Below are 25,687 nucleotides of genomic sequence, written 5' to 3' on the forward strand. Positions count from 1 at the left end.
CCGAATTATAATAGAAATTGAAATCATTGATTCAATTAATTATAAAATTGATTATATTTAAGAATATTATTAATGATCAATTTTTTGATTGATTTATTTGCAAATTATAGATATCGAATTTTGACTTAAATTAACTAAATTCAATCGGATTCGATGAATTATTTTGTTTTGAGTCGATTAATGCTCACTCAGATTATTAGTGGTACTTAGTCTATAAAATTAAGTCTCTTTTATTTCTTTTTTTTTTCATTTAGATAAATCTCCTTAATTAGGGTTTTTTTTTCTCACACTTTGAAGAACTAGCCCAAGATCACTAAAATTCTTGATTATTTTTTAATTTTTTGAAAATTTAAAATAAGAAAAATACTTTTGATATTTTGGAACATATTTAAAAATAATAAAAAAAAGAAGATTATTTTAAGAGAATAATGATTTTGAACCGGCTGGGCTTGGTCTTAAAAATCCAAGCCCAACATAAAATGGCCCGAGCTAGCATTCCTATGTCGAAACCCAACCCTGAACAAGTCTACCGTTGGTCTACGCCTCTATGGGAAACGTTTCCACGTTTGGCTGGCGGCAGCAGCTTCCGGGAATCATTAAGAAAGTAGTGAGAAAAGTAAAAGGCATCTGATTCGATCAAAACCTTAAAATTCCAACACCCAAACGCTGTCTGCTTTAATCCTAGTGGTCTGAGAATAACCTTAATATCAGTATATTTTCTTTACTGCCCCCGAATTCAGACTTCCCCTATTAAGTTCTGTTTTTCTATTTGCCTTTGGAATCTGAATTAGCATCAAATTTACGGAATTTTTAAGTTATTGAGATTCATCCGAATCAGATTTTTATTCTCATTGAACCCGATACTTACGTTACCTTTTAATAGACGTCCTATAAGCAACAACATCTAAATAGATTCGACTTAATAATCAAAATTAATGTAGAAAAATCGTTCTTATTAAAAACATGCACTAAAGATGAATTTCGGATTATATTAAAAAAAATTAAGAAGAATTTAAGTAATTGATTCGTAAAAGTTTTTAAGTTTATATTTGTTAATGTGCAGATTGAATTACTCAAGAGGATGAAGAATAGATATTGTGTTTTTAATTGATTTATTGAATTTGATTAGGTAAAGATGTAGAAGGAGGCTTTCTTTTTCTGGTTGGAAGATTCCATGGACAATATTCAGCATCAATAACTTGTTGGCCAAGTAGATGACTTCTGCGCCGGCCATGACTGGGAATGAGCATTTGATTTTATAATACTACCAAAGAAAGTATGAATGGTGGTTTGAATTAATAGAAGAATAAGCTATTTTCTTCAAGTGTCTCGATATGCCTTTTGATTTTGGGACAAGGGTGTGGGGTCTGATTCAATCACTTCTCTCTTTTGTTTTCTGGGATCTTTCTTGGAGCAGTGGGCTTGAAGATTTATAGAAACTCCCTTCACTCTAAGTAACTCTAGGATTCATACTACAGCTAGATTATGACTCTGCTTTGATCTTTTCAAGGTTATCAATTCAAGAACATGACCAAGTTTTCTGTCCTTATTGGGTTAAAAAAACAAAAGCATACCAGGTCCTAGTAAAGAAAGACTTTGTGTTATTCATTCAGGAAACCATAGCAAGAAAAGAAAAAGATATATATATAGTTATTGAAGGGAAGGGGACAGATGCACAACCATCTGTGGGTGCAGGCATATGATTGATTGCTACAGTCTGTCCTCTCCTCTTAAAAGTGAAAGTGAAGCTGTGACTTTCTTTGCAGCAGAGCAATGAACAAGGCGTTCTCCTTTTCCACTTGACCTTAATATATGGTCTTGGTCTTCCAACTCTTTCTTTGTAGGAAGAAGATGCTTTCCAAGAAAAACAAGTATCACCAAGCTCCATGCTAATTGTCACAAAGCAATCAATTATGTAGTAAAAGATGTACCGCTAAGCCTCTTGATGCATAAAATCCTTAAGTTTACTTAGTCCCAACGTAGTCATCGAGCTCTTCGTTCAACTTATCAATTATGTTTCATTTAAATATAAATTATGAAAATATATACACGTTAAAAGATCTTTAAAAGAATCAAGATGATTGTTTTCAGTTTTAATCTATGTTGTGTTCAAGTAAACTTATTATATCAGTCATCAATGCGTCTCGATTAAGTTGCATAACTTACTTGAACATAATAATCAACAAATTGTTATTCTTTTTTTAATTATTTATAAACTATTACCTCGAACTCAAAGAGATAATTATTTTTCTATTTAGTATTTTAACTTGAAATACCATCTGCGGCCCTAAATCGGGAAATGGCATCGCTGCATTGGGCTAATGGCTGGGTTCAGACTCGAGCACTCCAATGCTTGGGCTTTCTTTAACATGTTATAGTGTGCTTGCTTTCGGGTTTAGGCCCAAATGAAATAAAAATGGGGAAGGGTTTAAGTTTTAGTCCTTGTCTGGCTGTCCCTCCAGTGGTTCTAAGAACCGGGGAAATCCTTTGACAGAAGAAGAAAACATGGGCAAAGAAGGTGATCTTTGGGACGACTCTGCCCTCGTCGACGCCTTCGACAGCGCTATGTCCAAATACAAGGTTCCCTTCTCTCTTCTTGACGTTTACTTTTGTCTGGGTTTTCTCAGTTTTCAGCTGCAATTAAAACTTTTTAAGTGCGTAATTGGATTTTGTTTTATTGTTATTTGCATTTTTCTTCTGCAGAGGATGCATGGCAAGAAAACCAGTGAGGAAAATGTCTCTGTTGTTGATCAATGCGGTGATGAAGCTATGAAGTAAGCCTTCTTTCCTGGTTTTTAGAAGTTATGAATATTAGTACATTGTTTTCTCAGAAATGCAATTTTTGTGTAATTTTCAGAAACTGTTGTTGAATGAATATGCTGTTGATGATGGGATTTTTTTGTTTTAAGGAAAATGTCATGGTTTCTATTGCTGATTGAATGAATCGTTTACATGAAGTTCAATTTTGATGATTTTCAGATATGTTGTTTGGGGGTAGAATCTTGTCATCTGCATTTTCTTTCTGCTTCTTTACTGTTATTCGAGTTTTCTTGTTTCATTGTTGGCCTGAGACTTGAATATTAAGTTTTTACTTTCACTTCTTATGTTTCATGAAGACATAGGGATGCAGGAGAGAACAGCAATGCTACATCAGATACTGGAACAGAATCGGCTGAGGCAAAGGATCTTCAACCGGATGAAGAAAATGATAACATAAATTCACAGACGCCTGAACGTTATATAGATTCATCAAATAATCTGCCAATGCAGGATAAGCAAGATGGCCATAAAGGCTATTCAGATGTGCAAGGTACAGAAGACTATAACCAATTGCTTAGCCAGTATTATGAGGTTGAAGAGAAGAGACAAAAGCTTCTGCAGCAGATGCAGCAATTTGGTAGCTGGAATTACCAATATCCTGCTGAGGGTTCTAGTGCAGTTGCACAATGGGGTACCTCTTGTACTTCTCAGGAATATCCAATTCATACAAGTCAAGCTTCACACTCAACTGTCGTCTGTTCGTGTTGCCCATATGTATCTCAATCTTTGGTGACTCCATGCACATCATATCCTTGCTGTTCCTTGGGTGGGACATGTGTTGGTAAAACTAGCACTAACACAAATAATGCAGTGGCTCACGGAACCTTATCCACGGCCATAGACTGTGACATTGTCAAAACAGCTATGGGAGCTGCAGAAAGAGCAATATCCTCCATGACGAATAAAGCTTCTGTTAATCCTAATATAAATGAGGGTAAGGATGGCTTTTCCCAAGTGTTCTTAGGAGTTATCAGGCAATTGTTTATTGTTTGAAGCAGATTTTTATGCTTGTCAATTTATCATCGTTACAACTAAACATGTAATTGATAATATTATGCTCATAACTTTAGCCTGATTTGATGATCATACTCTGCTTGTATTGTTCTTTGATAATGTGAAATTTTTGCCTAGGACATTTTAATGTCCTTGTTCAAATTTCTCATTGATTTTACATTTTCCTTGAGTGCAGACAACAAGGAGAAGAAAGACGGTGAAGGGGAAACGAATCAAAGTACTACCTTTGAAACTGATCTCGCTGTACTTTTAAATGCATGGTATTCTGCAGGCTTTTACACGGGGAAGTAAGTAATTCTGTTATTCCCATTTTTCTAATGATTATGGTAAATGAGCATCTATGAAAATACATCTTTAAGCTGACCCAGCCTTTTGCTAATCTATTGCTGATTGAGGGCTCACAAGGATCAGGCATATATAAATTTGTCTTGATGGGCTACTATACATATTTGTGATAAATGGCTAGAGTCTAATTCATTAAGTATCAGATATCCAGTCTAATGTGATCTCTAAGAGTATTGCCTTATTAGTTATTTTCATATGTACATGCCTGCTGGATGTTTCATCCATTTCTTTCATTTGAGTTATGCCTATACATTGCCTTTCATCAGACTCTATTAAGTAACTTTAGCTATTGGTATATCTCCGCAAGTATGCCTTTAAATTTGTATATCAAATAATGAAGTTATATTGAATGCTCCTGATCATGGAAGTTTGACATTGAGGTGCAGGTATCTTATGGAGCAGAATATTGCAAGGAAACGGCAGTGATAAGCATTCTTCTGGAATGTGGAACAGAGCTGTTACAAGTTTTGCTCATATAAAAACGAGGAATCTGGTGTGTTGCAAGTTTTATAGACTGTATTTTGACATGGCTTACAGTGACAAAGTCACCCAATCACCGCTTGCTTTGTATCTCATTTCAGCTCTCGCTGTATAATTGCTTAAAATATATCAAGTTTTTATTTGTTGAGAGAGAGCTGTTTCCCTTGCTCTAGGGCAAGGAAGGCTTGCTGTAAAACTTTTTATGGTTAATTGCTTCTTTTTATTACTTCAGGACCTTTGGGGTTTGCTGCCTTTTTTTTTTAAAAAAATATTTCTCATGAATAAATTTGAAACACTTTACAACAGCTTAACTTTGCAATTAGTCAATTTGAACGATCAAGGACAACACGAAGGATGTTAAAACAAGTAACATTTGTTATCCAGGTGCTGTGTATAGGTTACTAACAACTAGTTTAATATATTGAAGTGATTCAAGCTTTCACTTTTGCAGCAGCTTCCTTGATTTGTTCAATTGTGAAAATGCCGAAGAAGTCGTCATCTTTTACTGCATTTATGACTGCGTATGCAACATCATCTACACTAACAGGCGGAGCCAAGAGCAGATCAGATGCTGGAAGAGAACTTAAAGGCTTGGTTAAGTTCTCCGTAGCACTAAGAATTCTCTCCAGTGGCTCCCCAACCAGATCCAGTGGAAGCTCAAAACCATCCACTCTCCTCTTTCCATATATGAAAGCTGGCCTTAGGACAACGCCTGAAGTCCAAAGTAAAAAAAAGTTAAAAACACTTAGAAAAGGATAAGTACCTTAAAAAGACGAGAAGCAGAGGGTGTTTGATGGTAAAATAGGATCAGTTGAAAGGGTTAAAGTTCAAAAAAGAATCCACACATGGCATTAGGTACATGAGTCTCCCCTTTTCCCTTGCCTTCGTGGGACTAAGGCTTGTTCATCCTGAAGTGACTTTTGACATAACTGACCTCCCCTACCATTGTTCGCAAGAAATCTCTTTCTTGCTACTAGTTTTAAATCGTTAGACAGGCATCTAAAATATCTTCCCAAACATGAGCAAGATCCAATAAGGTTAGTCATTGTAGTTTACCAGAGTTTGGATATTTCGAAAGAACTTCTGATTCAGCTTTCCTCTTTCCTGTGAAGTATCCAGATGACAGTAAAAATGATGGTAGGTTGTAATCATGCACTGAGATTAAGATAAACTTGGGAATCCCTGCAAGGAAAAGAGAAGACATTACACAGGATATACTCCCTGCCAAAATCCTTTAGCAAGAATTTAACTTAAGGATTTAAATGACTATAAGTTGATCATTAATAATCCTTACCAAAATCCTTCGCAGCATTTACAGCTGTGACATTAGCCTCGCCATTAATTCTTTTCATCTGTTCCTCACTGCCAAAACCTCCAAGAGTCGAAACCACAGCTGTAGCCCCAACAAGTACTTCATCCCAGTTTGCATAGAAAACATCTCCTGTGTAACAACAAGATAATTTGTTAAATTGCATTCACAGACAAATGAGGATAAGTGAACTAAGACTAAGATAACCAAACAGCAAAGAAAGATTTTACATAAACCAAAATCTAACATCCTGTGGAGTGGCAATAGTCTACTCAAAGGGTAATAGGACCAATGCACAACCTATGCAGCAACAATGGAGACATTTAGCTCTCTCTTTCAGTTGGAGGATGAAACATTTCGAGAGATGTTACATCTTGAACTTCTAAACAAGAACATGGCTAACTGGTTACCAACAATCACGCCATCCTTGATATATTAGCTATCCATTCCAAAAGGAAGAAAAGTTCTAAAAGCAAATTCAGAACCTGACATTCAATGTTATGGCAAATTCTAAGTCTACAAGCAAAGAGTTTCTGCACTCTATTGTTGTGAGACTATCTGCATTACAGAACTTTAATAAAAATGGATCTATTCAAAGGAGAACAAAACATGCCTGATATCCAATTAACCTGATTCACCCATGAACCTGGGTAAGTAGGGCGCCCTGACCTGAAAGAAATAATCAAAAAGTTCAAGTTTCTAAACAAATTATCAAGCTCTCAATCACCCACAAAAAAGGCAACATAAGCAAGTCAAATCAGTTGGATAACTTTCAGACCTGCTTAGGCTTATAACCTCTATGCCCTTGGATACCGCAGCCTTGCATATCGCAGAACCAACAAAACCACTGCCTCCTAAGACAACAACCTACAAAGGAAACCATGTTGGTGAGCAATCTGTGCTTATTAACAACCCATAGACGCATAGTTCAAACGATAATACCTTTTCGCTCTTGACATCAGCCACGACATCTATGGTAGGGGATCTTGAGTCATCTTTGATTCCTGCTTCTGCATATCTACATTTCACACCAAACTTGCACAAGCTGCAATCATATTGAACACAGAGAAAAACCCAATGTCACACTGTTGAATTCGACTTCCAATTAACTAAGAAAGTGGACAAAAGATTTCAATTTCCACCCAAAACAAAAAAAAAAGAAAGAAAAAGAAACATTCCTCGATTGAAAAGCCGAAACATGGTAAAAATTGAAAAACAGATGTAAAAGCTTCGACATGCATAAATTCAGATTGAAAAAAGAAAATCACATGAATAATTATCCTTTTTATTGGGGAAAAAAAGACTACACATAAATAGTAATATATCAATTTTAGTGTTTAGGAAGAAAAAAAATAATTGTGGAAGAGAAAGGAAGGGACCGGTTCTGAGGAAGTGAGTTGGGGCGAGTTGGAAAGGAAGCGGTGGTGAGAGAAGAGAGAGGAGCTGTAACGGCAGGGAAGGCCCGAAACGACGTCATGTCGCCGCCGAAGGACTGAGGCAATCAGCGTCAACGGTAAGGCGGTAATCTCGGAGACAACGTTGCTGGCAATCAAATGGGCCGTCGCGCGCTGTACCTGTGGCATCAAACTCCTACTGTCAAGAGGCTTTAAAATTTTTGATGCCTCAATTTACCTTTCAATCCTTTTTTTTTTTTTTTGCAAACCTCTATTTTTTGACAAAAAGGAAAATGCTAGTTTTTTTTTTTAAAGGACTAATTTAGTGGTTGCTAAACATTTCCTTTCATTGTCTTTAAAAAAAATCTAAAATTTTTAAACTTTCAGTTTTTTTAATTTAAAAGAATAAAATTTTTGAAAAATTACAATAATTAAAGAACAAAGAAAAAAAATCAATAATTGATTAATTTTAATTTTGATTTCTGATTTTATTACTTATGTGGTGAATTAATGAGATTATAAGTCATGCGGATAAAAAAAACAATTGAAATTAAAAATTCTTATGATTTAAAATAAAAAATTTTAATTTTTTTTTCATTAAATAAAATTAAATAATTTATTAAATAATAAATATAATACAAAGTTTTTGTAAACTTTATATCTTTAATTTTTTATTTTGTTTGTTACAACAAAATAACAGATTCTCAACACATTGCGCTCCGTGCATTTGGGATGGTTAAGATTAAGAGGTTCATTTGTGACCGTTGATACGTGAAGGGTTTAAAAATAAAAAGAAGCCCTTCGTACTTCATCGATCGGACGAGGTTGTCGAATCAGGGTATTTTCGTTCCCTCGAATCTCTTACTTTCCCGCTTTCTTCTTCAGTCTCTCAGCTCAAGTCTCAGCTTACACGCCTCCCTAATGGAACCACTGTTAGGGTTCGAAGAAGAAACGATTGCGGCTTATAATGAAGAACTTTCATCATCATCATCATCCAACGGCTACAAATTGGTGCCGTGGTTAAACTGGACCGAGTGGGAATCAGTGAGAAAATCTCTCTTCTCCTCTTCTCCGGCGAAGATTTCCTCTGCTCTCTCGAGAGTAATACCATCCCCTCTATTTGTTTTCCACTTTTCATTTTTTTGTTTACCGGAAAATTTTTTAACGTTCCCGTAATGTTTTCTATGTTAGATATCGGCGTGGCGAAGCCGAGGTTGTTTACCGGTTGTGATTGATGTCACTGCATCAATCATTGAAATTCAGCAGACCGACCCTTTCTTCAGGTAACCATGATTTCTAATACTATTTATTTTACATTTAAGATTTCCCCCTTTTTTCCCCGAAGGAGTTATGTTTTCCTTCTAATTGTAGAGGCGACAAATCGAAGGATGATTTGCATTCGGAGCAAATGCTAGCTATGTTGTATTGTATGGCAATCTTGAGGTAATTTTCTTTTCTAGTAATTGGGAAAATCTTGGGAGTGGAAAATGGAAGAGTAGTCAAGCAATTAGTTTTATGTCTAAAGGTTTTACCTTTCCTAGTTTTATGCTTATCATGTTTTTGGTGTTGTCTTTGAAGGCTTGTTAACTGTGTGGTTGAGAAGACGCGCAAGAGAACAGGGATTTCCATTGCTGATGCAGCTGACGCCATCGGTATTCCACGTAAGCTGATTGATGTTCGTCATGGTAAGCAGCTTTAATCAATTTGCAGTTCAAAAGGTATTTTCTTTGATGTAGACTTAGAACTCAGATTGCTTTGTTTCTTGATGTTGGTTGGATTGCAGAGGGTTCTCACCGCGAACTCCCTGCACTGGCAGTTGTTCGGGATTCCTCAATTGTGGTAAGCTCTTGATTTACTCTCTTATTCTCTTCATCATCCTTATCTTACAAGCTGTTAGTTTTCTTTTTCAAGTTTATGAATTTTCGTTTAATTCTTACTAATTTCAGGCACTTAATTGGCTGAAATCCTATTATTGGGAACCTCAGAAGAAGCAAATTCCATTACAAGGAGATGGAGCTGTTAATATTGGAAAAGAAATCAAATCCAAACTCCGTGAATTGGATTTCTGCATAAAAGCTCAGCAGAGTGTTGAACTTGGATCTTCGCTCGTCAAAGGGAAAGGTGCTTGTGAAGTTTTTCCATGGTTTATTTATCAGACAATCTTTCTGACTTGCATCAAATATAGCATGGTTTGGATTATATATGTTGGGCCACATTATCTGGTACCATTTCGTAATCTTTTCCTTTTTAACCTTTAGAGTCTGTTCTTCTGAAAATAGCATGCATCATTATTTCTTAACAGGTAGCAGACAGTTCAATCACCTTTGCGGCAGTAATAAATTTTTCTCACTTATGGCAGGCAAGGTCCATTTATCCCAATCTGGAGGTAAGATATCCTCCCTGATTGTTTTTGTTTGGTACATGTGGGGATGAGTGGGAATACTTAACATGTTGGGATACTGTTACGTTTGATGTGAATGCTCCATCCAAAAAAATATGAAGGGTGTATATTGTATGCAGAATTTACAGGTTTTCTCTCTTTTTGTGTTCTGGCTTGAGATATTGTTGTGGAAAATTTATGAAGAGACATCTGCTCATGTCTATATTAACATTATAAATTTTCTGATATTTCAGGTCTTAAGAAACAGATTGCTAAAACCTTGAAAAGTCTTGTAAGCTTATATTCTACATCATCCTCAGAAGTAGTATCAGTTTTATTGGAATTCTTGCTGAAGGCTTTAGATTCCTCAAGCTTTTTGGACCTTGCAAAAGATTCCAAAGCAGGCCGAGATAAACATGCTTCATGGGATGATTGGGAGCTTGTGATAACAAAATTCTCAAAGAGGGAACCAGACTTCCTTTTGGCCCTTCTTCAGAGGGTTCTTGATATGATTGGGACAAACGAAGCATTGAAATATCAAACAGGTAAATATGTAGTTATTGACTTGGTTGTACCTCCTTTTGAATTTTCTCTAGGTCTTTGCACTCTGTCTTCTAGCTTATTGAAAGAGTTCAACCTCGCTCTACCTGTATTTATTCTCTTTTTTGCCTTTCTCTTTTCCTTATTCTTATTTAGAAGGGCATCTGACATCATCAGACCGTAGCAGGGAGGCTTGCCAAGTAGAACATCTTTCATCTTTGTTTGCATGGCTGGTCAGACATCTTTTGGAATTAAAGCCTGCCAAAGGTTCTGGAGGAAAAAGCATGTCAAATGAAAATTTCACAGAGCTCCTTCGTAAATGTCTCTTGGTGTCAGCTTTTGGTAACAAGCATCTCATGGATTCAGCCCTTCATCTTGCACAGCTGGTTGGAAACAGTGTGTTGATGGAGAAACTCAACAAACTTCGGTCACTAGGTTTGTCAAGTACAGGGGACATTGGAGAAAATTCTTCACTCGAGATTTCGAAAACTGTTAGGCAAGAGCAGGAATCTGCTAATCAAGCTGCTAAGAAGCTAGAACTGGTTAAACTTCGCCGAATGAAGAGCACATTTGTCAAAACAGCAGATGATGTTAGAAATTCAAACAGATGGGTTGTGGCAAAATCATGGAACCCATGTCCTCTGGGTATGTTGCCTCGTGCTCTCGGGTCTTCAGGTCGTATGCCAGTGCTTGACTGTCATAACGACTGCCAAAGGGATACAGAATTAGTGGAAGGGAAGGAGAACCGTGAACTTAACCCTTGCAGTGGCAAGAGAAAAGCTAGTGATGATATCCAGTTGCTGGATTTGTCGAGCCCTAAGAAAGTAAAGGAAACAATAGGGAACCACGAATCAGGTGGCGAAGATGTTTCTTCACCAGACACCTCTGGCCTTCTTATGATGGATGGTGTTTGGAAGAAGGTTGCGCAAACAGAGCTCCAGTCTATATCATCTGCTGTAAGGATTTTGGTGTAGGAACTGCTTAGTGTTTAGTGTTGCTGTGCTTATATTCAATTGTATTCAAAACTGTGGCTGATACAGCCATTGCCATCAATTTTGTCAAATTTTTTCTCGTTTTGTGAAATCCTTTTCCAATCGTTCTTTAGAATCCATTGCTTAGAGTATACTGGTTGGTACCAATCTAAGTACCAATAAAATTAAATTCCCAAACTGAAATTAACATGTAATTTTTTTATTTTATCTCATTTTTTGGGTTGGATTCAACATCTAAAGTTCAAATTTAATTACTTTAACATCATTTGTTAATTGTGATAAATTATTATCAAATTAAATAACTTTTTATATATAATTTCTTAACTCTTTCGGTCTTTTCTTTTTATATTTTATTTTCGGGATGTTTCAAAATAGATTTTTTCCAACACTTGTCTTTGACCTTTTTATATTATAAATTTATTTTTCATATTAACAATTATTAAACATTTATAATATAATAAAATGTCAAATTTTAATAGAAATAAGGGATGAAAGGACTGAAAATAGACTTAGATTGAAATGAACGATCGAGATTCAATCCTGAGATCCAATCACTGTTGACCCAATGCAGTATTAGACTCAGACGACTCGTTAGAGTTAACCAGTTTAGTAGTCGGGGACTTTTTAATTAGCGAGAAGTGAGAAAGGAGGCGAAGCAAATCGGGAGAGAAAAAGACAATGGGGAGATCATCATCAACCAAGGACGCTCAAGCCCTTTTCCATTCTCTTCGCTCTGCTTACGCCGCCACTCCGGTCAATCTCAAGGTCTCTTTCTCTTTCTTTACTCTCCTATGAAGTACCCGTTATTTCTTGGAATTATCCGAATCTGAATTTCTAATTCTTTCTTTTTTGGGGGTTTTCTGTGAAACAGATCATTGATCTATATGTGGGTTTCGCAGTCTTCACAGCTCTGATTCAGGTACCTCAATTGATTTTGAGAAATCTGAGTTCGTTTTTTTAAAATGGGGTTTTCAATTCTTTGATTTCTTTCTATAATTTCATGTTGGTTGGACATCCTGTACTTTATCATTAGCAGAAGTTTTTATTAGAAATGCAAGTATAGATTGAATGAATTATTGGGTTTATCAGCAAAAGTAGTGAAAATTTTCCATGAAAACCAGTTTAGAATAGAATGTGAATAAGACTACTGACTATTTAATTGTTGGATCAAGGTCATGTATCTTGTGATTTTTGCTCTGTTACTCTTAATGCTTCTCCCTCCACCCCTGGTTGCAGCCCCATTTTTGTTTGAGTAGTTGTAGCCAAATTTTGTTTAATTTAGTTGCATATATGATCCACAGGTAGTTTACATGGCTATTGTGGGATCATTTCCTTTCAACTCATTTCTTTCTGGAGTGCTTTCTTGTGTTGGGACAGCAGTCCTTGCTGGTAAGTGGACTTTGTATAACTCTTTGTCAGGTTAAAAGACTTATTCTTACACTGATTTGGATTGGTTTCATTGGATACAGTTTGTCTTCGTATTCAAGTGAACAAGGAAAACAAGGAATTCAAGGTAAGCTTTTTCCATATTTTCTGTCTTATACTCGGGTAGTTACCAAGGAAGGGGAGAGAGAAACAAAATCTTTTGAAATTCAGATGATTTGAGTAGTTCAAATCTCTCTTACAATAGTTTTGAAATGCCTTAAACCCTACAAAAAGAGTTATTTTTTCTCTTTATTGCCCTGAGGGTGAGGTGGGAACTGGGGTGTATATAGGAGTGAGCATCCTCTGCAGGTTAAATCCTTAACCCGATAATGTTCATATCAATTGCAGGATCTGCCACCTGAGCGGGCTTTTGCGGATTTTGTTCTTTGCAACTTGGTGCTCCATTTAGTGATCATGAATTTCCTTGGATAAGATCGTGCCCCCAGGTTTACTGGACCGCAGTTTTCTCAGTTTCGGGCAATGATTCTAGTTATATCATGAAACTAAGTTCTTAGGTCGTTATTATGAGCCTATGCATACAGCATACGTAATGCGGAACTGTAGTTGATACTTTATGTTTGTTTTTGTCTAAAGGGTTTTGAAATTACTTGGAGGGAAACAGAAGACATTTGAGTGTCAATTTGCTTGTTCTGATTACTTTCTGTGTTTATCTTTTGCACAAGGCATTTTAGATTTTGGACCCGTCTACTGATATTAGTTTTCAAGTTCTACCTGGAATTTCTAAAAGTAAAATTCAGTTTCAACTTAAGTTCTGCTTAAGTTTACCACTCCCTAGCGCATGGACTTGATCATATCTAGGAATATTATTCTTCTTCTGGGTAAAGAAGCAGGGGGAAATTGAAGGCATTCCGCGGAATTGCTTTGAATTTACTTCTCTGGCTAGGGTAATTAATTGGTGTCAATAATGGCCACAATTATACTTGAGTTTGTGTCTCTAGGTCGGATAGTCAAGGTTTGTACTGCCAGTTTGCATTTTGTAAATGATATCAAGGTGTCTTATGTACTGTTCAAACGGATAAACTCTGGTCCTTCTTTGTCCTTTTGTTCTTCCTGGATTCTTCCAGGTTCTCCCTTTTGGGATGATTAATTGAATATATGAGCAAAAAAAAAAAAAATAATAATGGCCACAATTGTGGTTAGCATGTCGACGGGGATGACAATAGAGAAAGTCGATTGTGGGATCGAAGATGGTGGAATCAGGATTCAACCAACGGAATCAGGAACCAAGTTAAGATATCAACTTACATTTACATATTCATGTGATTGAATTGTTGGCTCATTGTGTCAAATCTAATTCAAGCCCCTAGGGAGCTGGAGTCTCGTGAATCTTCACGAGCCGGTTTTGTGATAATCTTGGGTTTGAATAAAAAGATCAAGCACTGATTATTGAGTTCGAAACATGGGTCATTGCAATTGCAAAGAGTCAACAAGGAACCATTTGATTATCCTTTGAAAAATGCCTAAAATGCCGCGGGCATTAATCTAAATAAAAGAGTTTCATGGAAGTTAAATTCCTAGTCCGACTGTCACGTACCGCTAAAATGCTCAATTCGTGCTCGTGAAAGAGCAGTTGTTGCAACTTCAGAACCAGAAAAGCAACCTATAAAATTAGCCGAAAGGAGCAAATCCGTCAGAAAATTAGGGGCGAGGAGTTGCCTATGTTTTGGATAAGATTGGGTTCCATGTCAATTACATGATTCGATTGATCCATTTATGACAAACTTGGCTCTATATTGAACATCTTCCATGACTCTTTTTTTGTAATAAATTTGTAATATCCAAAAAATGACAACTGAAATATTTTTCATGATGTTAATTAGACTTGACGATAAACATGGGCTGCTTGGATGGACCCAACGGCATATGCACATTTCCAAGCTATAATTGTCTCTTCCTTGGAAAAAAAGAAAAAAGAGACAAATATAGTGGCTCTTGTCAAATCCAATTATAATGCACCGCTACCGCTACTATTTCTTTGCAGTTTCCTATCATATGCTTTGTTTTTATAATTTTAAACAGTATGGGTCGAGTTCATTTATTTCAACATTTGTCTTCCTTTTCTCTCATCAATGAAATCTCTTGTCTCGTAAGTATTCTCACATTTCATTATATAAATATAACATGTTTTAAAGACTATATTTTTGACTTTATCGATGTATTTGAAATTCATTTGGCTTTATCAATGCATTTTGAATTCGTTAATTGCACCAAAAAACTCAATAATTTTCATAGAGATACGCACAAAATACGAGCATTTAATGTAATAAAATATCATCCATTTTATGCATAGAATAGTCTAGATGATCAAATATTTATACCTTATTAACATTTTTTTATCATTGAAAAAGAAAGCATAAAAAAATTACCCTTTCATTGTTTCATCGAATACAACAATATATATATATATATATATATATAAGTATGTATATATTATATACGAAATAAAATACACCAGCCCAACTGAGAAAAAAGGGCTTTTTTCCATAGGTTGCCCATAATATAAATACACCGATCTTAAAGGGCGAATAGGCCGAATCATTTCCTAAAATCAAGAAAAAAAAAAAAAAGGAAAATCTTATAGGATATATTTGGATAATTGAGAGCAGAAAAAAATAAAATTAAAAAAGAATAGTTAACATTGGATGACACGCGTCCCGGTAAACCCCTTCCCCTCCCCAATCCATACCCGTACACGTCAGCAATCTGCATCTATTCCCCTATTCGTCCGCTCTTCGGGCGATGTAAATCACGTGCTACCAACACCCAAACAGAAAAAAAAAAAAATTAAATAAAAAAGAAAAAAAAAGGAAATTTCACATTTCCACTTTCAGAGGGGGATAACAAAAGAGAGGAGGATTTACGTTTTTTTCCGTTCTTTCACTCAAAATTTCTTTCTCTCTTTTTGCATTCAAAAACCAAAACACTAATGTCTACTTTGCCTCTCCCATTCTTCAGCGGCACTTCCACCAGAGCTCCGTTTTCGTTCTCACTCAAATCTTCTCCTCCTTCTGCTGCTTCATCTTCGTCTTCTTCTTCTTTGGTTCCGTTTCAGCGAGTCGAGCTCTTTCGATCTACTTCCACCAGAACGACGAGGAGTTTCTCTTGCGTGTTTTACTCCTTGAAAGCTAAGGCAATGGCTGAGCTCGTTCAAGATAAGGAATCGGGCGTGGCCGCCACTGGTAGCAGTGGAGGCGGGAGGCCGGAGGTTGAGCATTCCCGTACTTTCCTCGAAGCTCGCTCCGAGCAAGGTTCGTTTTCTATTTTAGCTTTTTTTTTCTTCCTTTTTCTGATATTTATTAAACATATGAAGTTTCGAATATTGTACTCTACATATTATGATGCTTTTCTTTTTTTTTCTTGTTTATTAGCAAAAAGCGGAAAAAGGTATTATATATATATATATATATATATATATATATATATATGAGTATAATTGTTTCTTATTCTTTCTTTTTTTTTTTTTCCTTCTGAGGAAGGAAAAGGAATTAGTAATTAAAATTATAAGTTGTAAAGAATTAGAAATCGTAGAGATTACGTGATCCGTCAACTGCTTTTAGTATTTAATTAACGCTTTAATGGATTACGTTAGTGCTGATACTGTATCTCTGGTTTTAGATGGTTTATATGCAGCTAAAATAATGATTTAATTTGAGCTTGTTTTTATTTAGGATTGACGGTAAATCTCTTTATGGTTTTTCAAGAAGCTTGGACTAGAACAATTTTGCTCATTTTGAACCTGTTGCTGGAAAATATGAAAAAATAATTTAAATAAATATTAACGCTCAAAAGATCTTCATGTGAAAAGTTTTCTGCAGAAATAGATTTTGATGGAATCTGTTATTGATAAGAGCTGTTCATTCATCAAGAACATGTTTAATTATTAGAATTGTTTCATTTAGCCAAATTGTTGTTGTTGGTTCTGCATGAATCTGTGTGAAGAGTAAGATATTGTGGAAATCAAAACTGTTAATTTCTTCTGTTGGGATATGGACCAGCCACTGCAAATAGTATTTAAAGAAATCCAATCTTTCAGTTAAGGCCCATTTTCCCTGATTTCTGTCAATGGGGAGAGACAGCAAGCACTTGTCCCGTTAGTTGCTGCATTCATCTCAGATTCCTAAAGCTGTTAACCTTTGTTTCTTAAACCTACAATGAAGAAAGATAACCATGATTAAGTGGAGCTGGAGTAAGGTTCTTATGAACCTCTTAAACCTGGAAGGTTGATTAAAGGATAAGTCTAATGCAACAACAATCAAAGAATGAGGCAAACCGTTAGACTTTAAGACTTTAGGAGAAGAATACTTGGAGATTGTCTCCTCTGTATTGGAATATAATGAATAATGTCTTGAAGGTTCCGGAGAAAAAAAATAATGGACTCAGTATTTAGAGCGGAGCACAAAGATGGAGGATGAATTGGAAAGGAGGGTTGGACACGGAGAAGAGTTGAAAAGTTTTGGTTTATTGATAGAATAAGTGACCACGAAAATAAAAGAAAACATTTCCTCTCTTTGAATGCATCCTGCTGTTTACTTTTAACTACAGCCTTTTGTAGTTCCAAAGTTAAACTGGAGGACTGGTTTAATTCTCTCGTGTGCTTATTTGTCTACAGAACTTCTATCTGGAATTAGGAAGGAAGTAGAAGCAGGAAGGCTACCTCCAAACATCGCAGCAGGAATGGAAGAATTATATCAGAATTATAGAAATGCAGTAAACTGATATACTTGAACCCTTACTTTAGTGCATGTTAATGTATGTTCAAGATATGATAGGTTCTCCTCTGCATAGACTATGTTGGTTTAGTAGGCAGCAAAAATCTTCTTCTAGAAAATGTTTGTAGTCTTTTATATCTTTATAAGCTCATATTATTAGATCTACCCTCATCTATTTTTAAATCTTTATATTCTTACATTCAATGCATGATTTATGCTTGGCTTAAGATACATTATTTGTTGTGAGAGCCAGGTGCATAATCTTCATAGATGTTAAATAATGTGATATTACTTCTTTATAAGTTCTAGTTTTTCTTTTTTTGTTTAAAAGAAAAAATCTCATTAATGTTTGAACCTGAATTTTAAAAAAGAAAAAAAAGGTGTCTGCACTTAAAAATCTTGGTGGAAGAAAGCTATTTTACCGAGTATTCTGTCTAACTGCATGGTTTTAATATTTTATCGCTTAATAAATGCAATATTTGGGCAAACCTTATCACTTAATGTTTGCATTTTACCTTTACCACTGAAAATTTAGAGAGAAAAGTCACTTACTCTAGCACTCTATTTACATAATCTACATGAAGGCAAAGAATTTTATTTCTCTTTTTAATCTACGGTAGTATCCTGGCATCTGACATTCTGTATAGCACCTTTGCTTCTTTTTTCGTTTATCTGTTATCCACATTGAGATCCTTTTTTTTTTTTTTTTTTTGCATGTGGCAACGTTTTAGGTTTTCCAAAGTGGAGATCCCTCAGCTGTTGAGATTGTGCCGTCAAACATGGCTGTTGCATTTGACCGTATGCTTTTGGATGTGGAGGTAATTGTACTACAATGCTCTGTCAAGATGTGTAACATATATGAACTTCCATTTTCAGATATTGCATACAGATTACGAGTTTTTATAAACTTCTGCATGAAATATGACAGTAATTTTTCAGGATCCTTTTGTCTTTGAACCCTACCACAAAGCTTTGCGAGAGCCATTTGACTACTACATGTTTGGCCAAAATTATATTCGGCCTTTGACGGATTTCAGGTGAGTGGATGACTCGACACTATCCTCTTATTCTGGTTTCATTACTTGTACCGATTTAGTTTGCAAAAAGCTTACCTGAAAATTCAAGATGTGCTTTGGTGAAGGAATCTGTAGTTTTTCATTTTCACAACTTTTTGAAGGTAAACTGAGATGCTAGATTTTCAGTTTAGTGGTTAGGACATATATGAATCCAATAAGGATTATAAATCAGTTGCTTAATTATTAGTTTCTTTTTGAGACCATCTAATCTTATGGATGCTCTATGTTTCTTATTTTTTGCATTCTGTTTGGTAGTCCATTCATAAATGCCATGAGGTTCTCTTGACCAGCTAGTGATTATTCTATTAGAATGAAGTAATATTTACATTTAGAAATTGTCAAAAAAGCAAAGGCTGGTCTGCTACAGGATGAAAGCACCCTAATTGTTATAGGGTCTCAACTAGTTTTTCTTGTCGTCATGTTTAATTGTTTATCATCAACAATGGAGAGATTCACTCCCTTCCCCCTTCCCAGCAGCATCTTATTTTGCTTGTTGCTTGCAGTTTAATTCTTATCAACTACTCATAATCTATTAATTTGTTATTGGTAGTATTTGGATGTGCTTCATATAAAATTTATGTTACTCATATTTCAATCACCCCAAAGACACGTTTGGTGTACTGGGGATTTTTTTTCCAGACTTCTGATACTTCTCGTAACATCTCTCTATCATCTCCATTGCAGAAATTCATACGTTGGCAATCTCTCTCTTTTCTATGAAATAGAAGAGAAGCTTAAGCAGGTGCCTATGCTCAGACTTTTCCCCCCCTTTCCTGGGATTCTTCTGCAATTACTTCTGAACATAACTGAGTTTTGCTCAATCATTTGTTTCACAATGATGCAGCAGGATGTTGTTATCATGACATTTGAAAAGACATACTGTTAAAGATCATAAATCCATAATAGAGCTTGGTAGGAAGTTGAAGAAGTTTTTTGTTCTGACTGCTATAATACTTATATGCTCTCTATTTAATAACTAATAAGAGCATGTACCAAGAAACAAATACAGATGACAGGTTTTCATATGTTTAAATTTTTTTATTTTGCCATTATCCTTTTATTTCTTAGTTTTCATTAGTTTTAGGTCATTATAATTATAATAAGCAAACAAAGCTGAACTTATATCACAGTGATCACATTCATTGGGAACATTTAGGGGGTTTTACTTGCAATTGTATTGTTGGCAAGCTAAAAGTGGTATAACTAAGTTTTCAACATTCAGGAGTTTTTGACATGCAAGTGGTACTTGACAAGTGCTAGTGCTGGGTAAATATTTACATTTAGGTGGCTTTTGTGGATATAATTCTTAGCAACTGGTGCAGGGTCACAATGTTGTACTTATATCAAACCACCAGACTGAAGCTGACCCAGCCATCATCACATTGTTGCTTGAGAAAACAAATCCACATGTTGCTGAGAACATGGTGATTCACCCTTAAATCAACTTTCCATTGGAGTCTGCCATAGTTGCCATTATCTATGCACTTAATCAAAATTTATGTTTTATGCTGCAGATCTATGTTGCAGGTGACAGAGTCATAACAGATCCTCTTTGCAAGCCTTTCAGCATGGGAAGGTACTCAAAGAGTTACTACTCGTATTGAATTGATTATGCCAAAATATGCTCAAGGATCACTTAAGAAAAAAGTTTTACCAATTCTTTTTAGGAATCTTATATGTGTGTACTCCAAAAAGCACATGTATGATGTTCCTGAGCTTGTTGAGATGAAAAGAAAAGCAAACACCCAAAGCTTGAAACAGATGGCTTTGTTGCTGAGGTACCTTAATGTCCTTTGGCATACTTTTAGAATGATAACTTATATTAACATGCTTGAATCTGCATGTGTTTTACCATAATTGGCAGCCTTAGACCAAAATTTTGTTTCAATATAGGGGTGGATCAAAAATAGTATGGATTGCACCAAGTGGTGGTAGGGATCGCCCAGATCCCCTTACAGAAGAATGGTATCCAGTAAGTTTTTTGCAGCCTTTCTCTTTAATTGTTTACCATTAGTTTTGGAAAAGTTCTATATCAATTTCATCTTGTAAAATAAGGAACCGTTAGGCATAAAGCTAGCTATGGGTAAAAAGCTGCTTTCATTAGCTTATCTGAGTCCAATTGAGACACTTAAACAGGACCTCTTATTAGTTTAACTATAAGAGAAATTCTTTGGAAGAGCCAACCTTAACAATGAGCCTTTGTAGTCTCCATTTGGATTTGAAACAAAACGTTTATGGCTTGAGTAGAAGATAGAATCACAGAATCTTGTTGCTACTCTTTTAAACATTCATGGCTATATTGAGATAGAGAGAGAGAGGTGACGGAAAAAACTGGAGAAACATTGGTATGCCTTAGTCTGCTACTGTGTTTATATTAGATCAAATAAGCACATAAAGGCTAATATGCCCTTTAACCTAAGTCCTTAATACTGCCAATCACTTCATATCCTTGCAGCTTAATGTCTGATTTATGATCAGTTCGAAGTTTAAGTATGAAGCGTTATTCTTCTTTATGAGTTGACAGCAATTGGAATCTTAAATAATCTGGATTTGCATGCATGCCAACATATTAAGTGTGTCTAGACAGGGTTAGTTCTCTGAATGAGGTTATACTCTTGGGAATCAACATTGTAGTTGACCCTTTCCCCCCCTTTCTAACTGTTTAATTTTTAACTCCCTATGTTATCCTTTAAAATGTCTTGAGGAGGTCAGATCTTCAGCTTTATGCACAGATATGATTGGCATGTAATGTTGTGGGTATCAAAATGAAGGAATTGTGTTTATTGGCATGTTCTAAGTATTACATTGTTAACTGTAGAGTTTATTGTGTAGATTGGGAGATTTTGTTTAGCCAACAAGTAATAGTGATTCTTCTGTTTTAATTGTGTCTGTCTTTATTAGATCCCCAAAAATATCTGGACCTTTTGACCGCACATATGCTGTCACCTTATTTTTGTGATAAGCTTGTGTTCATTCATGCTAATATAAGGGGGGTCAGGCACCCTTTGATTCTTCTTCAGTGGACAATATGAGAAGGCTTATAGAACATTCAGGTGCTCCAGGGCATATATATCCCTTGGCTCTATTGTGCTATAACATCATGCCCCCTCCACCCCAGGTGTGTCTTTGTATGTCGGTTTCTGTTATATAAATTTTTTTCCTCTTGTGACTCAATGGCTTTTTTGCAGGTAGAAAAACAAATTGGAGAAAGAAGAAACATCTCCTTTCATGGGGCTGGATTATCAGTAGCACCAAAAATCAGCTTCCAAGAAATTGCTGCTGCTTGTGAAAAGTCTGAAGAGGTTGGTTGTGTTATGTTTTATACATATAGTTTCTGATACTTTACCACAATATAGTATTTGAAAAGTTAATCCAGTTCTCTAAAATGAGAAAAGTAATATCTTGGCTATGCATGATACAGCATCCCATCAGTGCAGACTTAACTTTATCACTATGATTTTTACACTAACTTGTCTATCATCTATGTTAGATGGTCCACCACAGTTGCAGAAATTGACTGTCACATCAAACTTACTTCATGTTGTTGAAATGAATATACCAAAAACACATTCATAGTTAGGTTTAGCCACACCATGTATTTCCATGGGAATATGAATCTTTCATCCAGCCACAACAACTGTTTGCATAAAATTAGCCAAGACTTTCGAACCTGGCTCATACTATCTCATCAGCAATGGTCTTCGTCAGTTTTAGTAGAATGTTCATACATTGCTATGTCACATATATTTTTGCTTGTTGATTGCTTTAGTATGAGTTGGCTTTCCTTTTGTGCAGGCTAAGGATGTATACTCACAAGCTTTGTATAAGTCTGTGACCAAGCAATACAATGTCCTCAAATCTGCAGTACATGGCAAACAAGGGTTAGAGGCATCAACTGCAGGTGTCTCTTTGTCACAGCCATGGAACTAGTCATAACCTTTTCATGATTTCAAAAGCTGCTAGTCGGTAATCTCTTAATTTTGTGGTGTATTAAGTGTACACCTAATGCTTTCTGCAGTGTTAGAATGAGAACCTCACAATGTTATACTTTAGTCCATTTGGTTTGGTTTGTTGCAGGCCTAGTCTTTTCCTCGCAAAATTTTTGACTCCTTAACAAGAAGCCATCAGATTCATAGATAGAAGAATGCCCTGCAAGAGAAACCCTATTTATTGATACGTATTGATGACATCAACAGTGGATTACAATCATCTTCTCTTTTTCTTTTTATGCCTTTAATGGGAGCCGAATCCATCAGAAACTGAAGCTATCCCAAAGATTCTGCTTCAGGTTTGTACTGTACAGATCTTATTTCCTAGAAAGACTTAAAGCCAGTAGTCCATAGGTGATTTTTATGTGTACACTATCTATTCAAATTTGATGTATCACATCATATTTTAGAGTTAAATTCCAATTATTTTTCATTCTATTTGAATGAAGATGACACAAATAACCAATTTGCCTGGAAACTGATAGGAACAGTGTTCCAGAAGCAAATCAAAAGAAAGACTCAGGCCAAGTAGTCCATGCCTGATTTCTGTAACTGTTGCGTATTTCAGTGAAATGTTTAGTTCCATTGCTGTTTATACCATAGCTGTATGTCTGCTCTTCTATTGATTTTGCATTCAATTTTGTCTCCTATATGTCTACATTTCACAGGTAAGTATGGGCTGCAAACGTATACAAATTTGTAACAATTTCACTACGAACATGTCATCTGTTGACACTCTTTTTTTGGTTTAAAAATTTTGAGACAGATAGGCTACTCCAACCTTCAGGTTAGGATGCAGATGTGCAGTTTTCCACTTGTTTTGTCAGGAGCTTTCATTTTGGATAGCATGAACGAGAGTTACTGGTACTTGAACCAAAAACTTTTTACTATTAAATCGATCGAATAAACTGATTGAAGTCAAATTTTATCAATTTGCAAATTCCTCCTCAATTAAAAGAATCATATTGGCTGATACTATGACGATACTAGATAACATAGATGTCATTACGCGAGAACTTGTATGGTTAGAAAGTAAAATAACTGCACGAATACAGCAACGCATCCGTCCTTCTACCAAGAATAGAGAAAGATCCGAACGGTTCTCTTAGGAAACCTCCCATACAAACCTAGATTCATCAACTTGTGTTCGGTTTGGACAGATCTAGGGAGGTTTAATACTTGATAGGTTAGTTAAGTACAAAAAGAACTGACGTGTAATGTACCTTTGCTTCTGTCTCGTGTTTCTTCTTTATGTTTATTGTTTGTTGTGCAAAGGGGGAAGATGAAGATCTCAAGCACTTTCCCCGCTGCATTTTTTCCCATTTGTTTAACTGACTGAAAAAACAAAGCACGAGAATGCTTTCCCCTTTCACTCTTCTTGTGTTTGTTTTCCATGTCGACTACAAACAAGTGGAAAGCCAATTAATACTTAAACTAAGAAACTCTATTTCCCCCCCTGTCAAGGCACGCCTTTGTTTTTATTAACTTATCGTTATCTGATTAACCTTTTATTTTTTTTTAACCATTTGATTATTGATGCATGCACGAGGTTTTGGAATCATCTCACATTCTTAGATGGCCAAAATCTATTTGTTTTTTGTTTTAATTGCGTATAACGATACTGAGACACAGCATTTCTTGTAGTGAAGAGAGTGCCGGTGAGTACTCTACCAATGTTTTAAAATTATGCTAGTTTCTTGGAAATTAAACCTAATTTATGATGCTGTCTCTCTGATTCTTTCTTTCACCGTCAACGTATGATCTGATTGTCTTCGAAGAAAACGTTACAGTTTAAGCTTAAGATTTTTTTTTATAAAAAAAATATTACAGTTCGAACTTCAGATATTTTTCTGTTTCTTTGTACATTTTCGATATTGATGTTTACATAATGTTGCTAGAAATTTAGCCAAAAAACGAAGAATGATGGTATCTCTTAAAAGTTGCTGACCGGACAATAATTTCCAAATCCATGTAAACATAATTAAAGTATAGTACTACACCAGGAAAGCCTGGGAAATAATTTTTATTTTTTTGGCTTTTAGGCATGCATGCGATGCTATTACTGCCAATTAATCCTTGTTACTCTTGCAAACTAATTATGTCCTTTACGAGGACGTGAACTAATTGTGTCCTCCACCATCTCCCTCTTATTTTTTTTCCCCTTCCACCTTAATTATGATTATTCATTATCTCCTCCTAATTTGATTTAGGCCCAAAGCTAATCGTCCTTTCTTTTGACTGTTGGAACCGGTTTTTCTCTTGCAAAATATCTATCTTATGGTTAATTAATTAAATTATCATTGATTTAATTTATAATACAACTTATTAATGGGTTTACTCTATACCAATACACCAGAGAAATTGGTCTCTCTTTTGTTGCTCCTTTTTGACGGGGAATAATTTCATTGCTAATTGTTATGTAAAAAAAATTAATGGGTTTACTTTTTGTTGAAAGATTTTGAAAGGATAAGAATAAGATCCTAGCTAAGCTAGTGCTAGCTACTAAGAAAGGTTGGGAAATTCCTGCCGAACTTTTATTATTGTTGCAAGGACAGGATCGACCCTATGGAGGCACGTGGCGCACAATGATTGGTAGGAAAGTGGGGTATCGAGAGCCGTCAGATGCACAAAATGTGAAGTTGGGTGAGGTATCACCATCGGATAAGCTGATTGGGGTCCCTTTTGACTCGGACTTTTCCCAAAGTCAAATGAGAAATCAAGGTTGGGATTGAAACCCCCTCCGGATGGCAACGTCGACTGACGAGTGGGATGTGAGGCCCACGCGCCACCCCCTCTCCTCTCATCGGCCCCTCCACTGGGAAACCAGTGCTGCTTTCAGGTGGAGGAGCTGTTGAGAAATTATCAAACAACACATCATCACAAGGTGGCCCTGATTTTGGGTCCCACCTTTTGTTTGATTTGCAACATTTGTAGGTCCCTCGGTCCTTTTTTTTTATTAACAATCATTAAGGAATCGGATGGGAAAGATTGGATATAGCCATATAGGCATGTACTTATCTTGCGGATAAAATTTATGATTTTTACTAATTTGTTCTAATAATTCATTTCTTTATTACATTTTTTCGTTAATAATTGAGAAAAAATCCGTACAGAATGTTCACGATATGTGTTTTGTAATTTTTATAACATGAATATTACATCGGTTTTAAATTAAAAAGTTATAAGAGCTAAA

At 35.7% G+C, this 25,687-nt stretch overlaps 5 protein-coding genes across 10 annotated transcripts; 4 read left to right on the forward strand and 1 right to left on the reverse strand.

The window, feature by feature from the left end:
- The first annotated feature begins 2,432 nt into the window (after positions 1 to 2,432).
- On the forward strand, positions 2,433 to 4,964 carry LOC18606819 (uncharacterized). The gene is made up of 5 exons (XM_007040644.3): positions 2,433 to 2,580; positions 2,704 to 2,774; positions 3,117 to 3,754; positions 4,010 to 4,121; positions 4,566 to 4,964. Exons 1-5 carry the CDS (start codon positions 2,506 to 2,508, stop codon positions 4,603 to 4,605), a joined length of 936 nt encoding a protein of 311 aa, XP_007040706.2. The 5' UTR covers positions 2,433 to 2,505; the 3' UTR covers positions 4,606 to 4,964.
- Positions 4,965 to 5,014: 50 nt separating this feature from the next.
- On the reverse strand, positions 5,015 to 7,571 carry LOC18606820 (NAD(P)-binding Rossmann-fold superfamily protein). Its single transcript, XM_007040645.3, has 7 exons — positions 7,348 to 7,571; positions 6,911 to 7,013; positions 6,747 to 6,835; positions 6,582 to 6,637; positions 5,954 to 6,100; positions 5,716 to 5,841; positions 5,015 to 5,371 (listed from the first exon to the last, which is right to left on the reverse strand). The coding sequence occupies exons 1-7, from the start codon at positions 7,443 to 7,445 to the stop codon at positions 5,091 to 5,093; spliced, it is 900 nt and encodes a 299-aa protein (XP_007040707.3). The 5' UTR covers positions 7,446 to 7,571; the 3' UTR covers positions 5,015 to 5,090.
- A 593-nt stretch (positions 7,572 to 8,164) lies between these two features.
- Positions 8,165 to 11,365, forward strand: LOC18606821 (las1-like family protein). Of its 2 annotated transcripts, none has more exons than XM_007040648.3 (9): positions 8,165 to 8,463; positions 8,554 to 8,645; positions 8,734 to 8,805; positions 8,941 to 9,047; positions 9,146 to 9,201; positions 9,309 to 9,483; positions 9,665 to 9,748; positions 9,997 to 10,287; positions 10,439 to 11,365. In XM_007040648.3, the coding sequence occupies exons 1-9, from the start codon at positions 8,284 to 8,286 to the stop codon at positions 11,254 to 11,256; spliced, it is 1,875 nt and encodes a 624-aa protein (XP_007040710.3). In that variant the 5' UTR covers positions 8,165 to 8,283; the 3' UTR covers positions 11,257 to 11,365. The 2 variants fall into 2 exon arrangements, with proteins under 2 accessions (XP_007040710.3, XP_007040711.3); XM_007040649.3 differs by having other exon boundaries at positions 10,442 to 11,365.
- Positions 11,366 to 11,864: 499 nt separating this feature from the next.
- Positions 11,865 to 13,356, forward strand: ATDAD1 (Defender against death (DAD family) protein). The gene is made up of 5 exons (XM_007040650.3): positions 11,865 to 12,039; positions 12,146 to 12,193; positions 12,576 to 12,663; positions 12,744 to 12,787; positions 13,048 to 13,356. The coding sequence occupies exons 1-5, from the start codon at positions 11,953 to 11,955 to the stop codon at positions 13,129 to 13,131; spliced, it is 351 nt and encodes a 116-aa protein (XP_007040712.1). The 5' UTR covers positions 11,865 to 11,952; the 3' UTR covers positions 13,132 to 13,356.
- A 2,182-nt stretch (positions 13,357 to 15,538) lies between these two features.
- On the forward strand, positions 15,539 to 23,454 carry ATS1 (phospholipid/glycerol acyltransferase family protein). 5 transcript variants are annotated; one of them, XR_016025347.1, is made up of 14 exons: positions 15,540 to 15,968; positions 17,330 to 17,427; positions 18,161 to 18,247; positions 18,369 to 18,466; positions 19,190 to 19,247; positions 19,828 to 19,929; positions 20,020 to 20,081; positions 20,173 to 20,283; positions 20,399 to 20,477; positions 21,504 to 21,623; positions 21,694 to 21,807; positions 22,301 to 22,471; positions 22,583 to 22,793; positions 23,257 to 23,454. XR_016025347.1 is itself a non-coding variant. In XM_018118205.2 (13 exons), exons 1-12 carry the CDS (start codon positions 15,647 to 15,649, stop codon positions 22,433 to 22,435), a joined length of 1,386 nt encoding a protein of 461 aa, XP_017973694.2. In that variant the 5' UTR covers positions 15,539 to 15,646; the 3' UTR covers positions 22,436 to 22,471; positions 22,559 to 23,089. The 5 variants fall into 5 exon arrangements, 3 of the variants coding, with proteins under 3 accessions (XP_017973694.2, XP_007040715.3, XP_017973695.2); XR_016025346.1 differs by having other exon boundaries at positions 23,261 to 23,454; XM_018118205.2 differs by lacking the exon at positions 23,257 to 23,454 and having other exon boundaries at positions 15,539 to 15,968; positions 22,559 to 23,089.
- The last annotated feature ends 2,233 nt before the right edge of the window (positions 23,455 to 25,687 follow it).

The sequence above is a fragment of the Theobroma cacao genome, chromosome 3, assembly GCF_053813885.1.
Source record: "Theobroma cacao isolate CCN51 chromosome 3, ASM5381388v1, whole genome shotgun sequence".
In the NCBI taxonomy this organism is placed as follows: domain Eukaryota; kingdom Viridiplantae; phylum Streptophyta; class Magnoliopsida; order Malvales; family Malvaceae; genus Theobroma; species Theobroma cacao.